Here is a 19,819-nt window from a genome sequence, read left to right as displayed (position 1 = left end):
CCTTCCTTCCTTCCTTCCTTCCTTCCTTCCTTCCTTCCTTCCTTCCTTCCTTCCTTCCTTCCTTCCTTCCTTCCGCCCTTCCTTCCGCCCTTCCTTCCTCCCGCCCTTCCTTCTTTCCTTCCTTCCTTCCTTCCTGCCTGCCTTCCTGCCTTCCCTCCCGCCTTCCTTCCCGCCCTCCCCCTCTTCCTTGCCTGCCTTCCTTCCTTCCTTTTGTCTTCCCTGCCTTCCTTCCCTGCCTGTGGTCAAAGCCCCTCAGGAAAAAAAAAAATACATTTTGGGCAGCAAAACTGGCTTCTTGGCTATGCCAATCTGAATGTCAAGGAATGCTGCCCTGGTGAAGGAGCGGCGTCACTTTTCCTTTGCACCAGTGTCACTAGTTACCTCACAAATCTATGATGAAGTGATGAAACACTTAAAGCGCAGCCTCAGCCCCACAGTGGTGGCTGTATATCCCCATAGTCAGTTCCTGAAGCCAGGTTTCACTGGGAGCTTTAGCTGGGGTTCAGAGAGGAATGAGAATCTAGGGAGATTATATAGTCAGCTCACATGCTATCAGCTACTACTATAAATTTTGATGGTCAGTCCATACTGCAGACCAAGGATGTTGCTTTAGTTATTCTTCAATAACTGGCACAATCATCCACACCAGAACAATCAGGCTTTGATTCAGTGAGGTGCTTAAGGACATGCCTCTAGTCTGGAAACTGGGTGGTAACTGAAGTCCATTAACTCCTAGGGAACGCTTAAGTAACTCACTGGATCAAGGATGGAGTTTTGTTCCTTGTTGATAGTATCATTCAGGTTAGATTCCTGATCGCTGTTATTTTAATATGAATTAAATATATGCAAATACTTCAGATCCATGCTGAGTTTACTCAGATGAGAATCTGACCTAGCACTTCTTATGGTAAGAAAAGGTAAAAGTGATTTTTTTTTCCTCCAAGATAAATAATTTCAAAACTGAGAAGAAAAAGAATTGTGTACAAATACCACATAACAACATCAACAATTCCATAGATGTAGTTCCTCAGTGCACACTTTAAACAAGATAAGGGTTTTTTTTGTTCTTTTTCCATTTTGTTTTTGAAGTCTGGCATAATAATATTAAAGCTGACAAAAAATCAGGGCAAGCTACATCACTTCCTCATACAAAAAAAGTACAAAACATTAGCCTCTAACTAGACATAACATAATACTGGTTATCACAGTTAGACATTTAGTAACTGTGTGTCTTGGAGAATTTACTGGAGGGTAGTAAAAAATAGCTTCGGCTGCCGATCTCCCATCTCAGGTTACTTCAGTCATAGAGGCAGAGTGATTCTGCAGAGGAAAAGGCAAACACATGAATGTTTGTATACAACAGTCTGGCACTGACATACCTTACTAGTGTGCAAAAGCAATGGGAAAAACCCTCGCTCAAAAAACTTGCATTGTTGATGTATAGTCAAAGATTATAATTTAAGAAAATTAGCTTGTTGATTTCTGGTGGACATCAACCGTTAAAGTCCAGTGTCTACCTGCACTTCACAGTCCAGTAGCTATAAACAGCTGAATGGACAACATTTTTCTCAAAGCCCATGAATATTTTCACCTACTCAGCCATCCTGTCTACACAAAAAAATGTGGATATATAAGTAGGTAGCACTTAGTTTCTGGACTGTAAACATATTGAGAGAGCATCTAATGTACACAGTTCTGCAGATTTAGTGGAAAGTCTTCCAGTAAATCTTTGCCTAATCAAAACTGACTCTTCAATCAAGCAAAGTACTTTCAGACACTAGAAACATTTTCTTTTTAAATTCCTCTTTTCAGTTTGTTTCACAAAGAGTTTAACTAAAGTCGCTACTGATCCTGCCACACATCATAAGTGACAGGCCATCTAGTAAAGGAAGTACAATTTAAAGACCAAATAAATTACAGTGTATTTCAGACAACTCATAAACTAGTTTCTCCTTGTTCCCAGAATTTCTTGGGTTACATTTACTTGTCTGTTTTGAAAGGACTGAGTATGATGCATTTATGCTAACACAAGCCATTTAAAGTTAGTAGTTTAAACAAAAACACTATCAATATTGTTGTTCCCACCAGCTATTTTTGCAGGCTAGAAAGAATGCTAATAATTTCTCTTCTGATGACTTAGAGATAGAAAAAAGTATATGATTTTTTTCTTATTATAGAAGATACTGGACAATAATAAGGATAAATATCATAACCTCTGTATTATTTTGGAGGACAGACTAGTTTATCCTCAGGGAAGAGTAAATCCTTCATATATCCTAAAGTTTTCTGGAATGTAATTAGGCAGAATTATTTTTACTTTTCTCTCAGTTTTCTATTCTTCTAAGCAAAAGTTTGTGAGGCATGTGAAATCCTGCTTTAGCTGTGGACATGTATAGGAGCAGATCTACAGTATTTGGTAGTTTCAGGGATAAATGACTTAAAACAAACTCTGCCATGATGCTGATTCACTCTTTTCAATGGGTTTAAAATGAGGCATGTGTAGTCAGGTACAAAACTACTTTTTACCCTGATGCAACAGAAAATATGCTTGGTGATGGTCTGGGTAAGAGATTTACAGTACCTGTGCACTCAGTGTCTCCAGAGGACTTTCCACCCTGGGAAAAGCCATTAGTGGCATTCCTCGTGGGTCTTCAGGCTTCGGTTTCGAAGGAGCTGCATTATTGCCCTTAAAGTTATGGACAACACATATCCCCTGTGTAATGCAGAAAAAAAAACCGGAGCGAGTTCAGTGTGTTGCATCCCCAGGAAAACCTGGAGGAGGAATTACCATGTGGGGCACAACTGAAAGAAATTAACCTGGGTTTGGCTTCAAGGCATCATCTGTCTCATCCTTAGGCAGCAGTGTGTTTACTGACATGGCTGGGAATGGTGGACTGCCTTGGTGATGAACCATTCTCAGCCTTTTTACATTTCACACTGGAGACAGCAGGGACCCCCATGTGTGCCTTATCATCCCAGAACCACGGACTACCTGAATGATACCCTTTACTAGCCAAATACTCCCTTAAGAGTCTGACTTTGTCACTTCCAAACAGTGAACACATCTCTGTGGATGGCTGAATCTCCCTCCCATCTGGATGGCACCACTTAGCACCATACCTGCAAGCTTCCAGCAACACTGCTGTGGTGTTTATCCCACAAATCCCTCCCTTATGCATGACCAGACTCACAGCACCCACATGGTGATGGTGATGCCAGGAAGAGTAACCATGCATGGCAGTGGGTAGCTTGAGGACATGGAAAGAAAAATGTACACAGGAGCTGACACGTTTGCTGGTGGAGTGATTTCTGCAGCCAGCTCCTTGCTGGCTGTTCCCCTTCACTTTCAGAGACCCGAGCAAGAAGCAGGCTGCTAGGTGGGTCCTGTGCCAGCAGGATCTGTGCCAGGAATCTGACAGTACCCCTCAGGGGAGACCCCTACCTCCACTCTGAAATTTAGGTTGTGACACTTTTAGTGTGCCAGAAAGGTCTGCAAGGTCAAAATACAGCTGGGGACAGGCTGTCACTGCCACAAACAGGTACTGGGAGCACAGACACTGTCCTAACCTGATAGATGGGGCAACTGTCTCTTAAATTGCATGGGTGAGATTAAAGCTGCTCTTCCCAGTGGGAACCAGAAAAATTATTCACATTATAATAGCCAAAGAGATTCAGGTCAAAGGCTGTAGACATCTTTTTATCTGAAATTAAGACAAGAATAAATAATGCTTGAAGGTTTGTTGTTGTTGCTTTTTTAAGTGCGGAATAGAAAAAAAATCAATGACAGGACAATCAAGATTTAAGGGATCTTTTAAACCTAATGCCTCCTGATTACAGGGATAAAGTGTCTGTTGCTGTGCAGTAGACAGTTTTGAATCATATTTTGATTAAATGGAACCAGGCATATCTCTTGGTAATAGTGAGAATGACCTGGACTGCTTGCTGTGTGATCAAATCCTCAGCAAGAGGCCTCCCACCAAACAAGACATTTAAAGCACGGAGCCTACAGGAGAGCCAGTTACACTCAGAGTCTGGAGAGATGTTCTTCCTAGATTCTGTGGGAAGGTCTTTGATATATTTTAGTTTGTTTGGCTATCCTGTGAGGGGGCAAAGGGAGGTAGTTTTATCTCCAAGGGAATTTATCCTGACCTTCCCTTCTACTGCACTTTCTTTATGGTCTGAAACAAAATGCAGAACCAGGATCACAAATCAGAGCCCCAGAAAACTCCCTGTACCTCACATTTTCACCTGTATGTGGCACACAGAGGGGTTTTGCAACACAGAGGAGTCTCAAGCACACCCTCCTTTTGATACTGTAATCTACACCACCTTTTGCAGCATTTTCCAGAACAGATCAAGTAAGAACATGTAGAGCAATTCAAACAATTGAAAGATATAAAATGTAAAAATGCTACCAAATTAGACTTATCAATTAGTTATGAACCTGATTTCATATTAGGATTTTCTTTGATAATACTTTTAATTAGATGGCGCTAGAATTAAATCTTGCAGATTAAATCTGGCTCTAAGTGATTAAAATTTTTAGCTTAGTTTTTTTGTTTGTTTGTTTGTTTGTTTTTTTAAAGCTGTGGTATTTTTATAAAGTACCCAGAAGGACTGATGGACTTACCAGAAACAAGGCTACAGCACTCCCCAGGATGAAGCCTGCAATCACATCCGAACAGTGGTTTCGATACTCAGACACTCGATTTAGCCCTGTGAGGAAGGCAGCACACAGGGTTCCCAGACACAGCACAGGCTTGGCTAGCCTGCTACTCTTTGTTTTAATTGTGCTTGTGATGTACATCTGTAAGAAAGGGCAAACCAAAAATTGTGCTTGTGTTGTACATCTGTATGAAAGGACAAACCAAACCACCAGAAATGCATCTTTCCCACCCAGACAAATCCTAAATCAGCAAGGATGTGACAAATGCCATGATTCATTAAAAAAAAAAAAAAAAAGACATAGGGAAATAGAGGAAGAGATTTCAGGTAATTCAGAGAACTTTTAGGAGTACAAATCCAATATTGTTAAATGATGTGAAATATCCTCTCGCATTTACAGACCTTTTCTGAGCAGTAATGCAATGGCTTAGCTTTACTGATTTTGTGCAAGTACAATCTGAATACACACAACTAAATGTTTGCAAAGGGACTCAGGAATTCATGCTTATACTCCTGCAGAAGATGAAGTGCTTAGAATCTCTCTGTAATGTGCAGAAGATGAAGTGCTTAGAATTTCTATGAACTAACTGCTCCAGTTGCCTAGATGGTGTTGAGTTTAAGGAACTCTCAGAGAACACTGAGAGAAACCATTCCAGCCTTTTCCCCTACAAGATGAAAGGAAATACACAGTATGAGAGAAGTTTCTTTCAAAACAAAGTTGATTTTTGAGAATGTAGCTCCAGATCATGAAGTTACAAATCAGTAAATTGTAAATATGCATATTTACAATTTACTGATTGTAAATATGCATATGGGGTTGGATATGCATATCCACTGTTCTCCAAATATTTTTTAACAAACACCACATATTTCTGGCATGTGGATTTGTTTGGAAATTTTTTAATACATTCTAACAGAGTGAAAATGTGTGGGTCACAGTTAGCAGCCTGTCACTAGTACTAGAACCACAAAATAACAAAGATGAAGCAAACTCAGCCTGATGACAAAGAAATTCATTAAAATTCTTTTCAGCCAACAAATATGTAAGCCTGCATGATGTCCAAAGCTTTAATAATTTGGGATGTTCTTACTTGCTTTGTTTTTCACACCTGAACCTGACTGCAGCAGATGCCTAACAACAGCTAGTGGTGAGCACTAGGTGGCAACCTTGCCCCAGTGTTGGCTGGCAGATTAACCTGCACCTGTCACCAAAATTCACATGAAGGTTCTTTGGAAAAAATAGGAAAAAAATACAATCATTGCCACTGCAGGAATAATTACCACCCACCCTTTCACCCTATGTACTCCTTCTACTCAATTCAATCGAGCAATAGGGAGCTGGATTGCTTTTTTGTTCCCCACCAAAGCACTACTACCGATTGCAGTGTCCAAAGGAAAACCCATCACCTCTTCAAAGTAAGGCTGCAGTCCTGCTGCGACAGCTGTGAACCCCAGCTGCAGGGTAAAACCTACACATGCTTGTTTACTTACAGGTATGAGATGAAGTTAGACCTTTGGGTTACTCACATGTGATGGTTCACTTTGTCACAGATGGGAAGTATCTATTATTGGAGTTTCATATGTCTTGGCAAGAAAATGTAAACTTGTAGTAAAAAGAACATTTTAGCAAGGACAGTAATCAATGATGAGAACAGATTGCTAAGGGAAATCTGTTAAACCTTCATGAGGAGTTTAAACAAACTGTTTTCTCAGAAGGCGGACTCCAGTTCATTCCTAAGTTAGACGCTATGTTCAGAAATAACTGGGAGAGCTTCTCCATTCTGATCAGACTTCCTTATCACTGCAGCTTGATTTTTATTGTCCAGGCCCAAAAGCCAAGATATTTTTTTAGGATTCTCACAGTGTTTACCCACAATTAAAGCATGGTTTCAGAGCTCTGTGCAAGAGACCAAAACCTCAGTCAAAGCCACTTAACATTTGGTTTACTACACACAGCAAGTGTTTTTGAAAATTTCCCACAATGCTGTCCCTAGAGTAAATTTATTTACAAAACTCTAAATGTCAAAACCAGAGAGGAGGAAAGATGTGAATATAAAAACATGTCTAGAACATGTCATATTAAAAAATAAACTGCACATTATTTATCTATATAATTTGTCTGTTCAGCTTTTTTGCTGTGATCTTATCAGTACGCTCAAGCAATGTATTTAGCAATATGCAGTGTGTGACAGCAGCTTTTATCCAGTGTAATTCCTCTCCCATCTTTATCAGAGACAAAATCATACACAAGGCTTTTTTTTGTCTACAAGCTTAAAATAGACATATACATTTATATATATATATATATATAAATATATTATATATATATATATATAAAATTGTGTTTTCTTCTGCAGGGTCAGAAGTTTGAGCACATTTTTCTCTGAAAGAATTGTAGAAACTGTAGTAAATGGATTTGGGGATTTTAATTCATTTGTCTTCATGAGGCTTTTGCAGAGCTGAAAGGTTCCAGTTTTGAGAGGACTACACCCCTCTGCTTTTTGTGTAAAAAGCCAGAATTGGCAAGTTTCGGTTATGAAGCTAATTCTGCAACTCCTACCTTGTGGGGGAACCCCCCCACACCAGTCTGTGGCTTGTTGTGGAGAGCTAGAATTGGCAAGCTCTAATCTTAAGGCAAATTCTGCACCTGCAGCCTTGTGGAGATGGTGTCCTATGGAAGCCTAAATATTTGTCATGCACTTCCTCTGTGGAGGCTATAAGAAAACTTTAAAAGAAAGTATTTTATTATCTTTCCTTAATAAAAGTTATAAATGTTCAAGGTTATAAAATGTTATAAATATTAAGGTTTCCTTTTAAAGGTTAACTTGTTAGTCACCTCCCTATGCCTAAGATAGACTTGATGCAAAAAATTGGGATAAGGAGCAATTGGTTACTAAAAATAAAAAAAATGTGATGTGATTAGCTTAGGGAGGTGACAGTGCTTGCTGATGAACTAAATCATGTTTATACAGAGTCAGCTGTTTTGTTTGGGCAAACTGCAGAAAATATTAGGAGAGTTGATTCCATCCTCAAGAGTTGAGTTGTTGCAGTATGTGGATATTAAACAAAGTCCTGCTAAAGGCATTTTAGTGCAAGAGCATGAGGGAACTGTTGCCTACCTTTTTAAACTGATAAACCTGATAGCCAGAGGCTGGCCCCATTGTCTGCAGAACTGTGAAGCCACTGCTCTGATGATGGCTGAAGCTTGAAAGCTGACAAAGGAGAGGGTACTGATTGTTAAAGTTTCACATCAGATTAAAGTTTTGTTAACTGAGAGAGCCTCTAAGTGGGTGACCAGCACCCACTTAGTCATATAATATAATAACACTGGTTATTACAGTATGAGTTTGTTTAATGGAACAGGAGGATTTAGAATTTAAAAGCAGGGAGGGTTTTAACCAGCCTTCTGTTTGAAATGCCCTGAAGAGGGGAGCCAAGACCAATTCCATGACTGCATTCAGGTAATAGATCTGCAGACCAGGGCAACAGAAGATCTACAAGACATTCCATGGCCTGAGGGAGAAAACGTGTTTATTGATGGGTCTTCAAGGGTGATAGAAGGAAAACAATTCACAGGATGCTCTGTCCTGAATGGAAAGCAATTAAAAGAAGGTGGGAAGTTACCACACACCTGGTCAGCTCAGACAGCAGAGCTGTGTGTGCTTGTGAGAGCCTATGAATTATATTGAAACAAGACAGTAAATGTTTTTACTGATTGTAAATATGCATATGGGGTTGGATATGCATTTGGAAAATTCAGGTATCTCAGGTATCAGGCATTCTGGGAAGTATGAAGTACTTCAAGTACCTCAGCCTATGGGGAAAGAGAGAAAGAGACATATGGCTGGGAAATTAGGATAAAAAGGAAGCTACGCACTCCAAAAATTTGAGAGACCCCAGGGGAATGCCCCATGGCTTCTCCCTTTATTCGAATAAAGTAAAAGGATTCCTCTGTCTCCTTTTTGGACACAAACCTCTGGTGTTTGTGGATTCATTTTCCTGACAAAAACAAGAACCATGTCTGTGCTGATTCCATTCTCTGGCCTCCTTATGTTGTACAGGTTCTATTTTTCTTGCTCCACATCTCAATTCTTCAGCTTTATGCAAAACACAGGTATTACTAAACAAATAACTTGTGCTTTATTTCAGTAGGCCACATTATCATGTGTATTAGAACCAGCAAGAGACTTGTCAAAAAATTGTGCACAGAACAGTTATTAAGCAAAGCTGGATATGAACAATACACTTCTTGTCTAATGCTTGTGTTATTCCCAGCTGACAGACAAAGCAAGTGACATCTTTAGTTCTAGAAGGTGACTTCAGGCAGAGAACTGGGCTGATATTGGACTGTGGGCTGAAATGCTTTAAGGGCAAACTCAGGACCTGGTGGCTCAGAAAGAGTTCCATGTCCTGGCTTCATCTGACATCTTCCTATGTGGGAAGTGCAGGCCCATAGCAGACACTCCTGGAAAAACAGAGCTCAGAAATACTGAACTATTTGGGCCTTAGGCTCAGGAAGGAAAAAGAGTATTACCCTTCAGCTGTAGAAATCAGCCTGTTGTAAAAAAATTGCCTTCCTAGGAAACAAGGGAGGCTGGGCAGGGAAGGTCCATGAAAGTATATATTTAGCTGAGGAGAGAACCAGGACTAAGCCTGACCACCTAAGGGTTTATCATGGTGCAAACAGCTGTTACAACCATATTGAGTATATTGTGAGCTGTATTTCACACATGGTCGCACATTGTACAGAAGTAATGTGCATGAAATGTTACAGGATTTCCAAACAGTTTCCAACAATTGTGATCAAAGGAGTTACAGTTTATTTCTTCATCATAATTCACACAACGTTCAATGCAAACAGATGGATATTGAAACAACAGTGGGTGAACTCTTCATTTTTAGAAATAATAATGTGGTGTTTCATTCATGTGCTAACAAGAACACAGGGCAAAATACTCAGTAAATACCCTGTCTTTAATAACTTTGAGGCTTTTCTTGCGTACTGATTGTAATGTATGGTTGTATAATTCGTGTTTTATTGTATATGTATATAAGCAGTGAGAAGAAATAAAAACTGGTTACAAGTATCAAACACACATGCATAGCAAGGAGTTGCAACACAACAGCCAGGAACTGGAGAAGGGTAATTCGCAAAAGAACAGAACTGCACCAAGGAGAACAAAGCCCACCCAAGCAAGATCGGTGTACTAACGACTCAGTGATTTATGCCTGATTCTGAACTGATCTGATTCTCCAGACCATGCATTTCAATACTCAGTTCCTGTAACTCTCCCCCCTCCTGTGAAACTTAGTTAACAAAGTAAACAGAAAATATCTCCAGATCATGCATGTCAAAACTCAGTTCCTGTAAAACCACTCTAACCTTTCCTCCCTCCTGGGAAATCTAGTTAACAAACCTACAGTAAATATGAATATGCAACAAACCCTGGAAGAAAGAACTGTACAGGCTCAGGCTGTAGAAACTGTATAAAAACTCACTCCTCCAAAGGACAGGCAGTGAATTTGTGAGAATCAGGGCAGTAGAGACTGATTCAAAGTTCACCCAGTGCCGATCCCGGGCTCAATGCTTTGATCTTAACTGTGACTGTGGTTGTTTCCATAATTCAATTTTGAAAATTTTTCAATAAATTTATTATTGATAGATTTGGCTCTATTTCATTTATAACACTGATGACCAACAGACAGACTGACACTACTCTGAGGCAAGCTATCAGGAGAGAAAAGACCTAAGTTAATGCATTTTGAGATCAGAACCAGGTTAAGTCCTTGGATCTTTCTGGCAAAACCACCAAGGCTTTCTGCTTTATTAGTAAGATTCTTGGATCAATTTTCAAGAATCTCAGAAACTTTAGCCAGGAAATACAAAGGAGCAGTTGATCTGTTTCATCAGACTTCATAATTTCCTTCCTGACTGCATGGTAGTGTCTGTCGCTCTATTAGGACCTGCTGGGTAGAGATGACACAGACTCTCAAGGAGTCAGAACAGGAGAGTTCCTTTGGTTTATTACTTCAGGCTTGTTTTATACACTGATTAGTGGAAAGTACAGAAAGGAAACTCTTATTGGTTAGTAAACTGCTACATCACCATCATTGGTCAGTGGGGTACACCACCTCCTGACTTTCTCCTGCAAAGAAAACAAGGGACAGACAAACAACACCTGCAAGGGCTGTTTTCTGTCTTTGGGGATTGTTTTCAAATCCTCCCATGAATTTCTCAGGCTAGCTCTCAGGCAGGACCGAGCCACGTGGCCTGCAATAACCACAGGCACTCTGGTTCAGATTTAGCATCCATAAGTGTCACCTTGTCAGTGTGTCAGATAGGGTATATTTCTCTGTGGTAACAACAGAATTCTCACACTGACTTTTATTAGAACCCTCTTTGCAATGTAAGTTCAGGTCCTAAACAAGGGAAGCGAAATTCAGCCTAAGTTCAGACCCCTATTGAAAGGGCACAATTTAAATTTTAAATACTCAACAACACATACCATATGAACAAATGCAGCAATCTAGAAGCTGTTTATCAATCAGTTCATTTTAATCCTCATAAGACAGGGGCGGGGAGAAGATTGAATGAGAAAATCAGCAGCAAAGACAAGTTTAGGACCTCATGCCTCTACATGTAGTGCCTCAAGAGCAATGAGCATTTCATTTGCTTATACCAGGACTGGTAAAATGGAGAGAGAAGGGGATCTTCCCATCCTGATAAGGAAAAAAGCTGCCCCCAAAATGTCCCTCTTTTTCTCCAAAAATCTCTTGTAAGAAAAATGCCCCATCTAGATGTGCATGCAAAAACCTCTCATGCAAGTCAGCAGTCAACTCTGGCACCCACCGTGGCATATAAAGCTGAGTAGATGCTCAAAGCAGCATGTTTGGATGGAAAGGATCTCCTGGCCTTTTCAATCACCTCCACATCTCCAGTGCAGATGTTGCCATTGTTTATGAACTGGTGGTGGGCCCGACAGTCGTTTCCAGTGTAGTTGGGTTTGCACACAGTCAGGAAGTAAGGAGCCAAGTTCCCAGTCACAACCTGGCCAGCATTTACAAAGATGTCAGTGGAAAAAAGTCCAAATGCAAACACTCCTGTGAGGAAAGGAAAAAATAGTGATTATTCAAACAGGTTTAGAAAATATCACTATACCTGAGAGGAAGAAACATAATGAGTACTTTTAACAAATTTTAACAAACAAATGAGATCTCTGAACCTGAAAGAGCAGTGTAGTGCTGAGACACAATACTTCTCTTTTCTAACCTAACTACCTAGAATTAAGTACCTTTTGAATTTTGACTATTCACCACCTTGATGTTGAAAATTTACAATCCTGACCTAGCAGTATTTGGCATGCACTTTTGGAAGTAATCCAATGCTTTGCTCTGGAAGACACTTGCAATTCAGCTCATTTGACCAAGAGCACATAACCACACAATCTTGTAAGATGAAGTATTCACTAGAATGCAAAAACTTCTCCAGGGTTGTGAAGCATCTCTAAATAAATAATGCAGTTGCCACATCCTTCACTGACTCCCCTTGAGTGTTATTAATACCTGCTACAGCTTCTATGAACATGTGAGGATTTTTCAGATGGATGTAATGCTTACATGACAAAGGTACAGAACAGCAGGTTTGCAAAATTACCAAACCCAAGTGTTGAAAGATTAAATCAACTCTCCTCTTCCCCTTCTCATCACTAAGGTTGATTAAAGTATCACAGAAACGCAGAACAAATAAATACTGATTTCTGATTTAGGAAGATATTGAGGGTCATGCGGTTTTGCTTTCTCCCTTCTGTAGCTCTGTAAGCAAAAATCATTAAATTATAAATTATCTGAGATTGTTATGTATTTAAATATGGAACTGGAGCTCCAGGGAAATCATCTTAGGAAAGCTGTGATAAAATCTTAAGAGCTGGCACGACCATGATTATAACATCTTCACTGCTTATCTATACTGAGTTAAAAAGAAGATTAAAAGGCTGCTCTATTATGAGACACAAAAATATGAGTGATTCCAAATAATGCAGCATATACCAACATTAACACAAAATAAAACTATAACTAGATTTGATTTGTTGTACAAATGTTGAGTGGGGCTTGCCTGTACCAGTCGGTCAGAGACATGGTTTGTGTCACAGTGGTGCAGATCCCTCGCTGGGCTACTGATGGGAAAACCCCTGCCCGTGGGCAACAGCCTGGAGGGGCTGCAGGACTGCAGAGCTGTTCTCCTCACCATCCTTCCCCAAGGTCAGCAAGGAGCATCATCACACAGTAAGATGATTCTGGAGGCTGAATATATTACTGTTCTTCATGTACATTTATTTTTATTTATTATTGATGAACTGGTACGTGATAATGGATTTTAAAAAACAGTGGTGGCCAAAGAAGGAGGCTGTCTTCCTCTGGTTTTAGGCTGTAGGACTGGCCCCTGTCTTTTCAATAGTGTGACAGTTTTCTCCCCATGTTTAGTGTGTTTAAAAGGAGAGAGCACAGAGACTTCTCTTTTATTTTCTTTATCCCTCTGGTAATATTTCAAATCCATGGTTTTCCACAGCCATCAGGAACTTCTCGCCTACATTAGTCAGTGCACAAGCAAGTTCAGGAAAAAGGCAGAAGGGTATTTTTTAGCCTGGTGAAACTGAAGTTATGACAGAGATGAATCTTGTTTTATATACAGCACTTTGTCAAAATTTTAATTTTTTTTTACACAGCTTGCTTTAAATAGCAAATTTCTGATGTACTATGCAAATTACAGTGAGTGCAGCGAGTATTATTACCCAGCCTTTACAATAATTAGAGAAAATTTAAGTGTCAGGCAGTCTGACTTATGCTCCTTATCATGTAAGTACAAGCCAAGAACCAAGACATTTCAGAAAAAGCTCAAGGGCTACACAAAACTATTTCGATCCCCAGGAAGTGCATATATACAAAGGTATTTCTCTCCATTAAGAAAAGAATTTTTAACACCTGCATTCTCTTACTATTTCATAGCACAGAAAGTGCTGGCCCAAACGCAGCTGTTGATGCCTGCAGTAATCTGGAGAAGAGTAGAGCAAGCAAAAAACCTTTATCACATTCTGTCTGTGGTGCATTTTGGCTGCTGCAGTTCCTCTTTCATACCTCTGCCAAGCTGTTCTCTGTGAAAATCACAGCACTGAGTCTGGCTGGCAGGAATGTGACCCCTGCAGGCTGATTATGCCTCATGTCTCTGGAGACTTGGAGCAAAGGTTGGCTGTAATTGATTTGAAGGGTGTAATGCCAGTGTGCCTGGGCAGTGCTGGACAGTCCCCTGATAGTTTTTGTACCTCAGGAATCCATCTGTTCAAAGGATTTGTTCAATGACCTACAGCAACTAAACTAACTGACCAGAGTACAAAAATGAAGTGAAGAGATTGCCAGCTTTTTAGAGGCGGGACAAATTGCTCTGAAAGGTAACTAGCCCCAGCTCTTCAGGGTCATACAGCTCATGTCCATGACCTAATGTCAGAGAGAAAGAATGGGAAAAGAGATGCCTCTTCCAGACTTCAACACTGAGGTGTAAAGGGAGGTGGTGTCATCCTGCTCAGCAGGAAGTGCTTTATTTCAGTGTGCTCACTCTGGGCCAGAAAACCTGGGGATAAACTGTAGTGAAGAACTTAGCATGCGCTGAGAAAAGATGGAAACAGTCTAAGCCACATGGGAAGCAGACCTACAGCTGATCACTAGCAGAAAGGATGAAGGTTAATTGCAATTACATTGTCTTGGGTTTCAATGAAAGATGTAACCAACAGTATGTATTCTATTACTATCTTTGAAACCAGGTGGGGTAGTTTTCTTTACCTCTTTCATGACCCATCCCTCATAACTGGGGGATATCTTCTGTTAATGGGCCAGCTGTTAAAACCAGGTGGGGCGGTGTTCTTTATCTCTTCCACAACCCACCCTCCCTCAAGGGGTATGTCTGCTGTTAATGACCATTGAGTCTCATTACATGACTGATAAAATTACATCATCCCATTCTGAGATGCTCCACCCAGGGAGAGGAGCCAAGCATCTTAACATGTGTATCTATGGAGACTTGGAACACTACAGCAGCCTTTCTCCACTGAATTCCCAGAGGAGAAAGACTGGACCCATCTACATCACCAGACCTGAGTGGAACTACACCCTCCTATGGGATCATTGCTTCAACAGAACCACATCTGTCACTCCAAGAGGACTGTACCCACCATTTAATTGGACTGCTATCAACAGCCTGACTAACAGGTTGTATTCTGACTCTGTCAGTGGGTTGGTTTTCTGTTGGTTTTCTTTTTTGTACTACTGCATTTCTATTTTAATTTTCCTAGTAAAGAAATGTTATTCCCATTCCCATATCTTTGCCTGAGAGCCACTTTATTTCAGGATTATAATAATTTGGAAGGGGGGGTGGTGGTTTACATTTTTCCATTACCAGGGGGGTTTCTGCCTTCCTTAGCAGACACCTATATTTTCAAACCAAGACATACATAAAGCCAATCTTTCCCCTCAGCCACTCATGTAACATAGGCAGGCTGCAGAAAGAGGCCATAATGAAGGAACAGAAACTCCTTCTATCTGGAAAGGCCTCCTGACTTGTTCAACAACAGAATTCAACAGAATGACTAAGCTGGAAGAGACCTCCAAGATCGAGTCCAACCCATGCCCTAACACCACAACTAGACCATGGCACCATTTTCTCACTGTCCTGACAACTCTCAGCTGTGTTTGTGTTTCAGAAGCAGCCTGAAGGCTGGAAAACAGAAGAATAAGAATGTAACTGGGAGAGATGCTAGCTTGGTCCAGATATAAGAGGGCAGGCTGTACTCTCTGCTACTCTCTTAGCTGCTCCAGAGTCCAAGAAAGCAGAGATCTGATTTTAACATATCTTTCCCTCCAGTGAGAAAGACCTTGGACTGTGATATATAAATATAAAATTTGGGGTTTTTTTATGAGTATATAAGTAAATAAAAATTGGTTACATATATCAAGCAAGCAAGGGTTGCAGCAGCGACAGCTGGGAGCCAGAGGAAAAGGACAATTTGCAAAAGAACAAAGTGGCACCAGAGAAATCAAGGCCCACACGGGCTCGGAGTACTAATGAAACAGAGATTCGCACCTGATATAAGACTGATCTGCTTCTCCCGGATCATGCATCTCAATACTCAGTTCCCGTAACTCCCTTTCTCCCTTGGAACTGCGTTCACAAAACAAACAGAAAGTATCTCCTCCGGATCATGCATCTCAAAAACTCAGTTTCTCTAAAGCCACTCAAACCCTTTCCTCCCTTCTCAGAAATCCAGTTAACAAACTTATAATAAAAATGAATATGCAACAGACTCGGAGAGGAAGAACTGTGCAACCTCAGGTTATAGAAACTATATAAAACCCCACTCCTACAGAAGACCGATGGTGAACTTGGGGGAGTCAGGGCGGTAGAGACTGATTCAAAGTTCACCCAGCGTCGACCCCGGGCTCGACACTTTAGCCTTAACTGTGATTGTGGTTGTTCCTTCTTTTTGACAAATTTTCACAAATTTTTAATAAATTTATTATTAATAAATTTGGCTCTATTTCATTTATAACAGACAAATTACATGTTCAAGCCAAAAAAAAAACCAAAAAAACAAAGACAGTCCTGTTGAAAAATGCTGAGGATGGATAAAGTGAAGCTTGACTTTCCAGGTTCATCTCACCTGAACTAACACTTGCTTTGGCAGAAAAGTCTAAGTATTTAGCAGCTTCAATTTGGAATGCTTTGTTTTTAATTCTTCCACTTATACATCCCTCTAAATGACAGTCAAAAAGTCTTTAATGAACCCCTGACTTCTGGGCTCTCACCCACATACTGTTTTCATGTTCTATCTCCTATCAATCTCCTTGTGTGGCTGTTCATCAGTGTTGCCACCTCCAGTTCTACTGCTTTTTCTAACAGAGGCATCTGCCCTGAAGAAAATCCAGCTCTTCTCACTCACTGTAGCCTCAGTACAACCCTTTGTCCTCCCTGCAATTCATAGTCAAGCTCTCTTCTTCCACCCTGAATCTATATAACATCAGTCACTGCAACTGCTTGTTGACTCTGGAAACTCTTGTTATTTGAGGCATTTAAAATGCCACTGATTAAAAAAAAAAGACCAAATCACCACCACAACCAAAAATCAACAAAATCCCCCTTGGGACTTGTAGAAAACCATCTGAAGAGACATTGGGAAGAGACAAGTGAGAAGCCAGTGAATGGAAATGAGAATCAGGAAGTAAAAGGCTTTATTAAGGAAAAATCATGAAACCCTTAAGTAAAGTAACAAAAGAAACAATATACTGAAGGGTTCATGAGAGATCAGAAGCTGGGCTCTTCAGTAATGTATCATCATGTTTTGTACCAAGGATATTTATTTAGGCACTCCTCTCTGTTCCAGTTAATTATCTGAATTTGTCACAACTTAACTTTGTCAGAAAAAGTTCATATTTCACATACACACTCATACTTGTCTAACCCCTTTCCCACCCCTCTGTTTTTTAAGGAAGATTAGAGTTTCATTGGAGAGTGTCCCTCTAGGACTCAGGGCTCTATGGGAATGCTGATCCTCAGCCCTTCTCTGAAGGTTTTTCTGTAGGAATCCTGTGCATGAAGCCATCCATGAAGCCATACATTTACAGTCCTGTGACTCAGACTCTTCTAAATGACCCTTCATCACTACATCTTAAATGATGTGTTAAAAGAGACCTGTATCATTAATCCATTTTTCAACAGGAGAGCTGAGGATTTCAGGGGAATTTATTGTCCTGTTGCCATGGCATCAGGAACAGGCTCAACATCAAACTTCTCAGCACTCATATAACCCCATCCTAAGACTGGCTTTGATCTTCCACTCAAGACCCCACAAAGCTCACTCCTCCATGCTTTCTACTACCTCCTGAGTCTGCCTGCTTCACCTGTGGGTGTCCTGCCTGGATACTGTTCTCCCCAGATGTAAGAAGGGAGACACAGGGCCATTCCAGAAGAAATTCAGTTCCCAATGCAAAAACAATCTGGAGGTTCAAGACTCCTCCTGACAGATGTACAGGGTATCTTCCTTCCTCACTGCTTTCACAACCAGCAGTTTTCATGGAGGCAGCTACCAGCTCAGAGCCTGGCATCAATGAGAACAGTAAGGGTTAATTTGTCCCCAGCACAGTGACTTGTTCCTCACTGTGGAGGTTCTTCAGTGGTAACATCTACAGTAGTTCAAGCTGCTGTAGCAGTTTAGGTTTGGGGCCACACCCCCAAATACAGCTTGAGCCCTATGGAAAGGCAAGGAGTTAATAACAGAACATGCACTCTTTCACAGTGAACTTCAGATGCAAGGCAGACAGAAGGACAAGGTCAGAGCTGATGTTGAGTTTGTAGAGGGGTCACCCCAGATAGCTGAACTGGCTATGGCCGTGAGAGCCTTTGAGAAGTTTTCAGAACCGATTAATTTGATTACTGACTCAGCCTACGTAGCAGGAGTGGTGTCCAGAGCGGAGCAGGCAGTTCTCAAGGACATTGAGAACGAACATCTCTTTAGATTGCGTTCAAAACTGATTTATTTGGTTTCAAATTGAGAACAACCTTTCTATGTGATGCATATAAGGTCGCATACACTGTTGCCAGGTGAAATCGCTGAGGGAAACTGGAAGGCTGATTCCCTTGCTGCCCCAGCCAAAAACGTACGTCTCCCAGATGTGTTCCAACAGGCCAAGCTGAGTCACCAGGGATACCATCAAAATCTGCCAGGACTGATTCGTCAGTTCCAGCTGACACGGGATCAGGCTAAAGCCATCGTGGCTACTTGTCCCAATTGTCAGCTCCAGGCAGTGCCATCATTGGGCATTGGGGTTAATCCCCGAGGCCTTGGAAGCTGTGAGGTGCGGCAGACAGATATCACTCGCATTCCCAGTTTTGGTTGCCTTAAGTATGTACTCTGCTCATGCAGGAGAAAATTCTGTACATGCCAAACAACACTTAGTACAGGCCTTTTCTGTACTGGGAATCCCTAAGGAAATGAAAACAGATAATGGCCTAGCATATAAATCCAAGGAGTTCCTGGAATTTTTCCAGCAGTGGGGAGTGGAACATAAAACTGGCATCCCCCACTCCCCCACAGGTCAGGCTGTAATCGAGCGTACACACCAGATGCTCAAACAAGTCCTAGGCAGGCAAAGTAGTGAGGCAGTGTGGATGTCTCCACAACAGAAACTCTGTAAAGCTCTGTTTACCATTAATTTCCTAAACTGCTCATTTGAAAACATGAATCCTCCAGTGACTCGGCACTTTAACAGTGGTGATCAGTTTAAATTGTCACAGCGTCCACCGGTTTTAATCAGGGACCCTGAACCTTGGCAAACCAAGGGTCCCTATGAACTTGTCACCTGGGGGCGTGGCTACACGTGTGTCTCCACCCCTACAGGCCCCCGATGGATTCCTCAGAAATGGGTAAAACCCTTTGTTCCAAAGAATCCAGCCCCAGCAAGAAGAAAAGAGAAGCAAGTGGCTGTTGCTTCCAAGAGAAGATGCTGCCGGAGAGAGCGAGAAGGAACCTTTCTAGCCTCTGACCTGCATACTTTGGCTGTAAACATGTTTTAAAAAATGTCTGTTTCCTTTTTTTTTTAAGAAATAACCTACCTCTCACTCAAATCCATGATGAGCCTTAACCCTGCTGTCATCCTGCTCGCACCGAGCAACCTGACAGTGGCCTGGATCATCCCACAGCCACTCCAGAACATCTGGGTGACCCTGGCACAAACACTCCAGCAAGAAAACATATGTCTATCTACTGCAGCAGTGAAAAATCCTATGTCTACCTGCCTGGTAGGAATCCCATTGCAGCATGATGAATTTACACATAGCTTTAGTACACTGACTCCTGAACCAGGTAATAAATTACACAGCACTCAAATAGAAGCAGAGTTAAAAAACCTTGTCGAAGAGCGGCTGCTACATTTTTCTAAGGCAACCCAGGAACCCCAGGAGTTAGAGCTACTGGGCTTCTCTTCAGCATCATACTGTGTACACTTTAGGGTCAGTCCTCCAATTAATAAAGAAACCTTCCACAATATAGTACAATATTGAGAAGAATTCACAGCAAAAAGGTGGTGCCGTGTCCTAAGCTATATCAAAGTGCAC

General features: G+C 41.1%; 1 protein-coding gene across 1 annotated transcript in view; it reads right to left on the bottom strand.

The window, feature by feature from the left end:
* Positions 1-981: 981 nt before the first annotated feature.
* PLPPR1 (phospholipid phosphatase related 1) overlaps positions 982-19,819 on the bottom strand; it is a 41,210-nt gene continuing 22,372 nt past the window's right edge. Inside the window, exons 3-6 of the mRNA XM_015615575.1 lie at positions 11,516-11,766; positions 4,631-4,807; positions 2,582-2,713; positions 982-1,320 (exon numbers count right to left, since the gene is read on the bottom strand). Of these exons, the coding sequence (XP_015471061.1) occupies positions 1,288-1,320; positions 2,582-2,713; positions 4,631-4,807; positions 11,516-11,766 (593 nt within the window). The 3' untranslated portion in view covers positions 982-1,287. The remainder of the gene's footprint in view (positions 1,321-2,581; positions 2,714-4,630; positions 4,808-11,515; positions 11,767-19,819) is intronic.

The sequence above is a fragment of the Parus major genome, chromosome Z (genome assembly GCF_001522545.3).
Source record: "Parus major isolate Abel chromosome Z, Parus_major1.1, whole genome shotgun sequence".
NCBI classification, from domain to species: Eukaryota; Metazoa; Chordata; class Aves; order Passeriformes; family Paridae; genus Parus; species Parus major.
The sequence above is the reverse complement of the archived record's forward strand: the minus strand, read 5'-3'. Positions and strand labels throughout refer to the sequence as shown.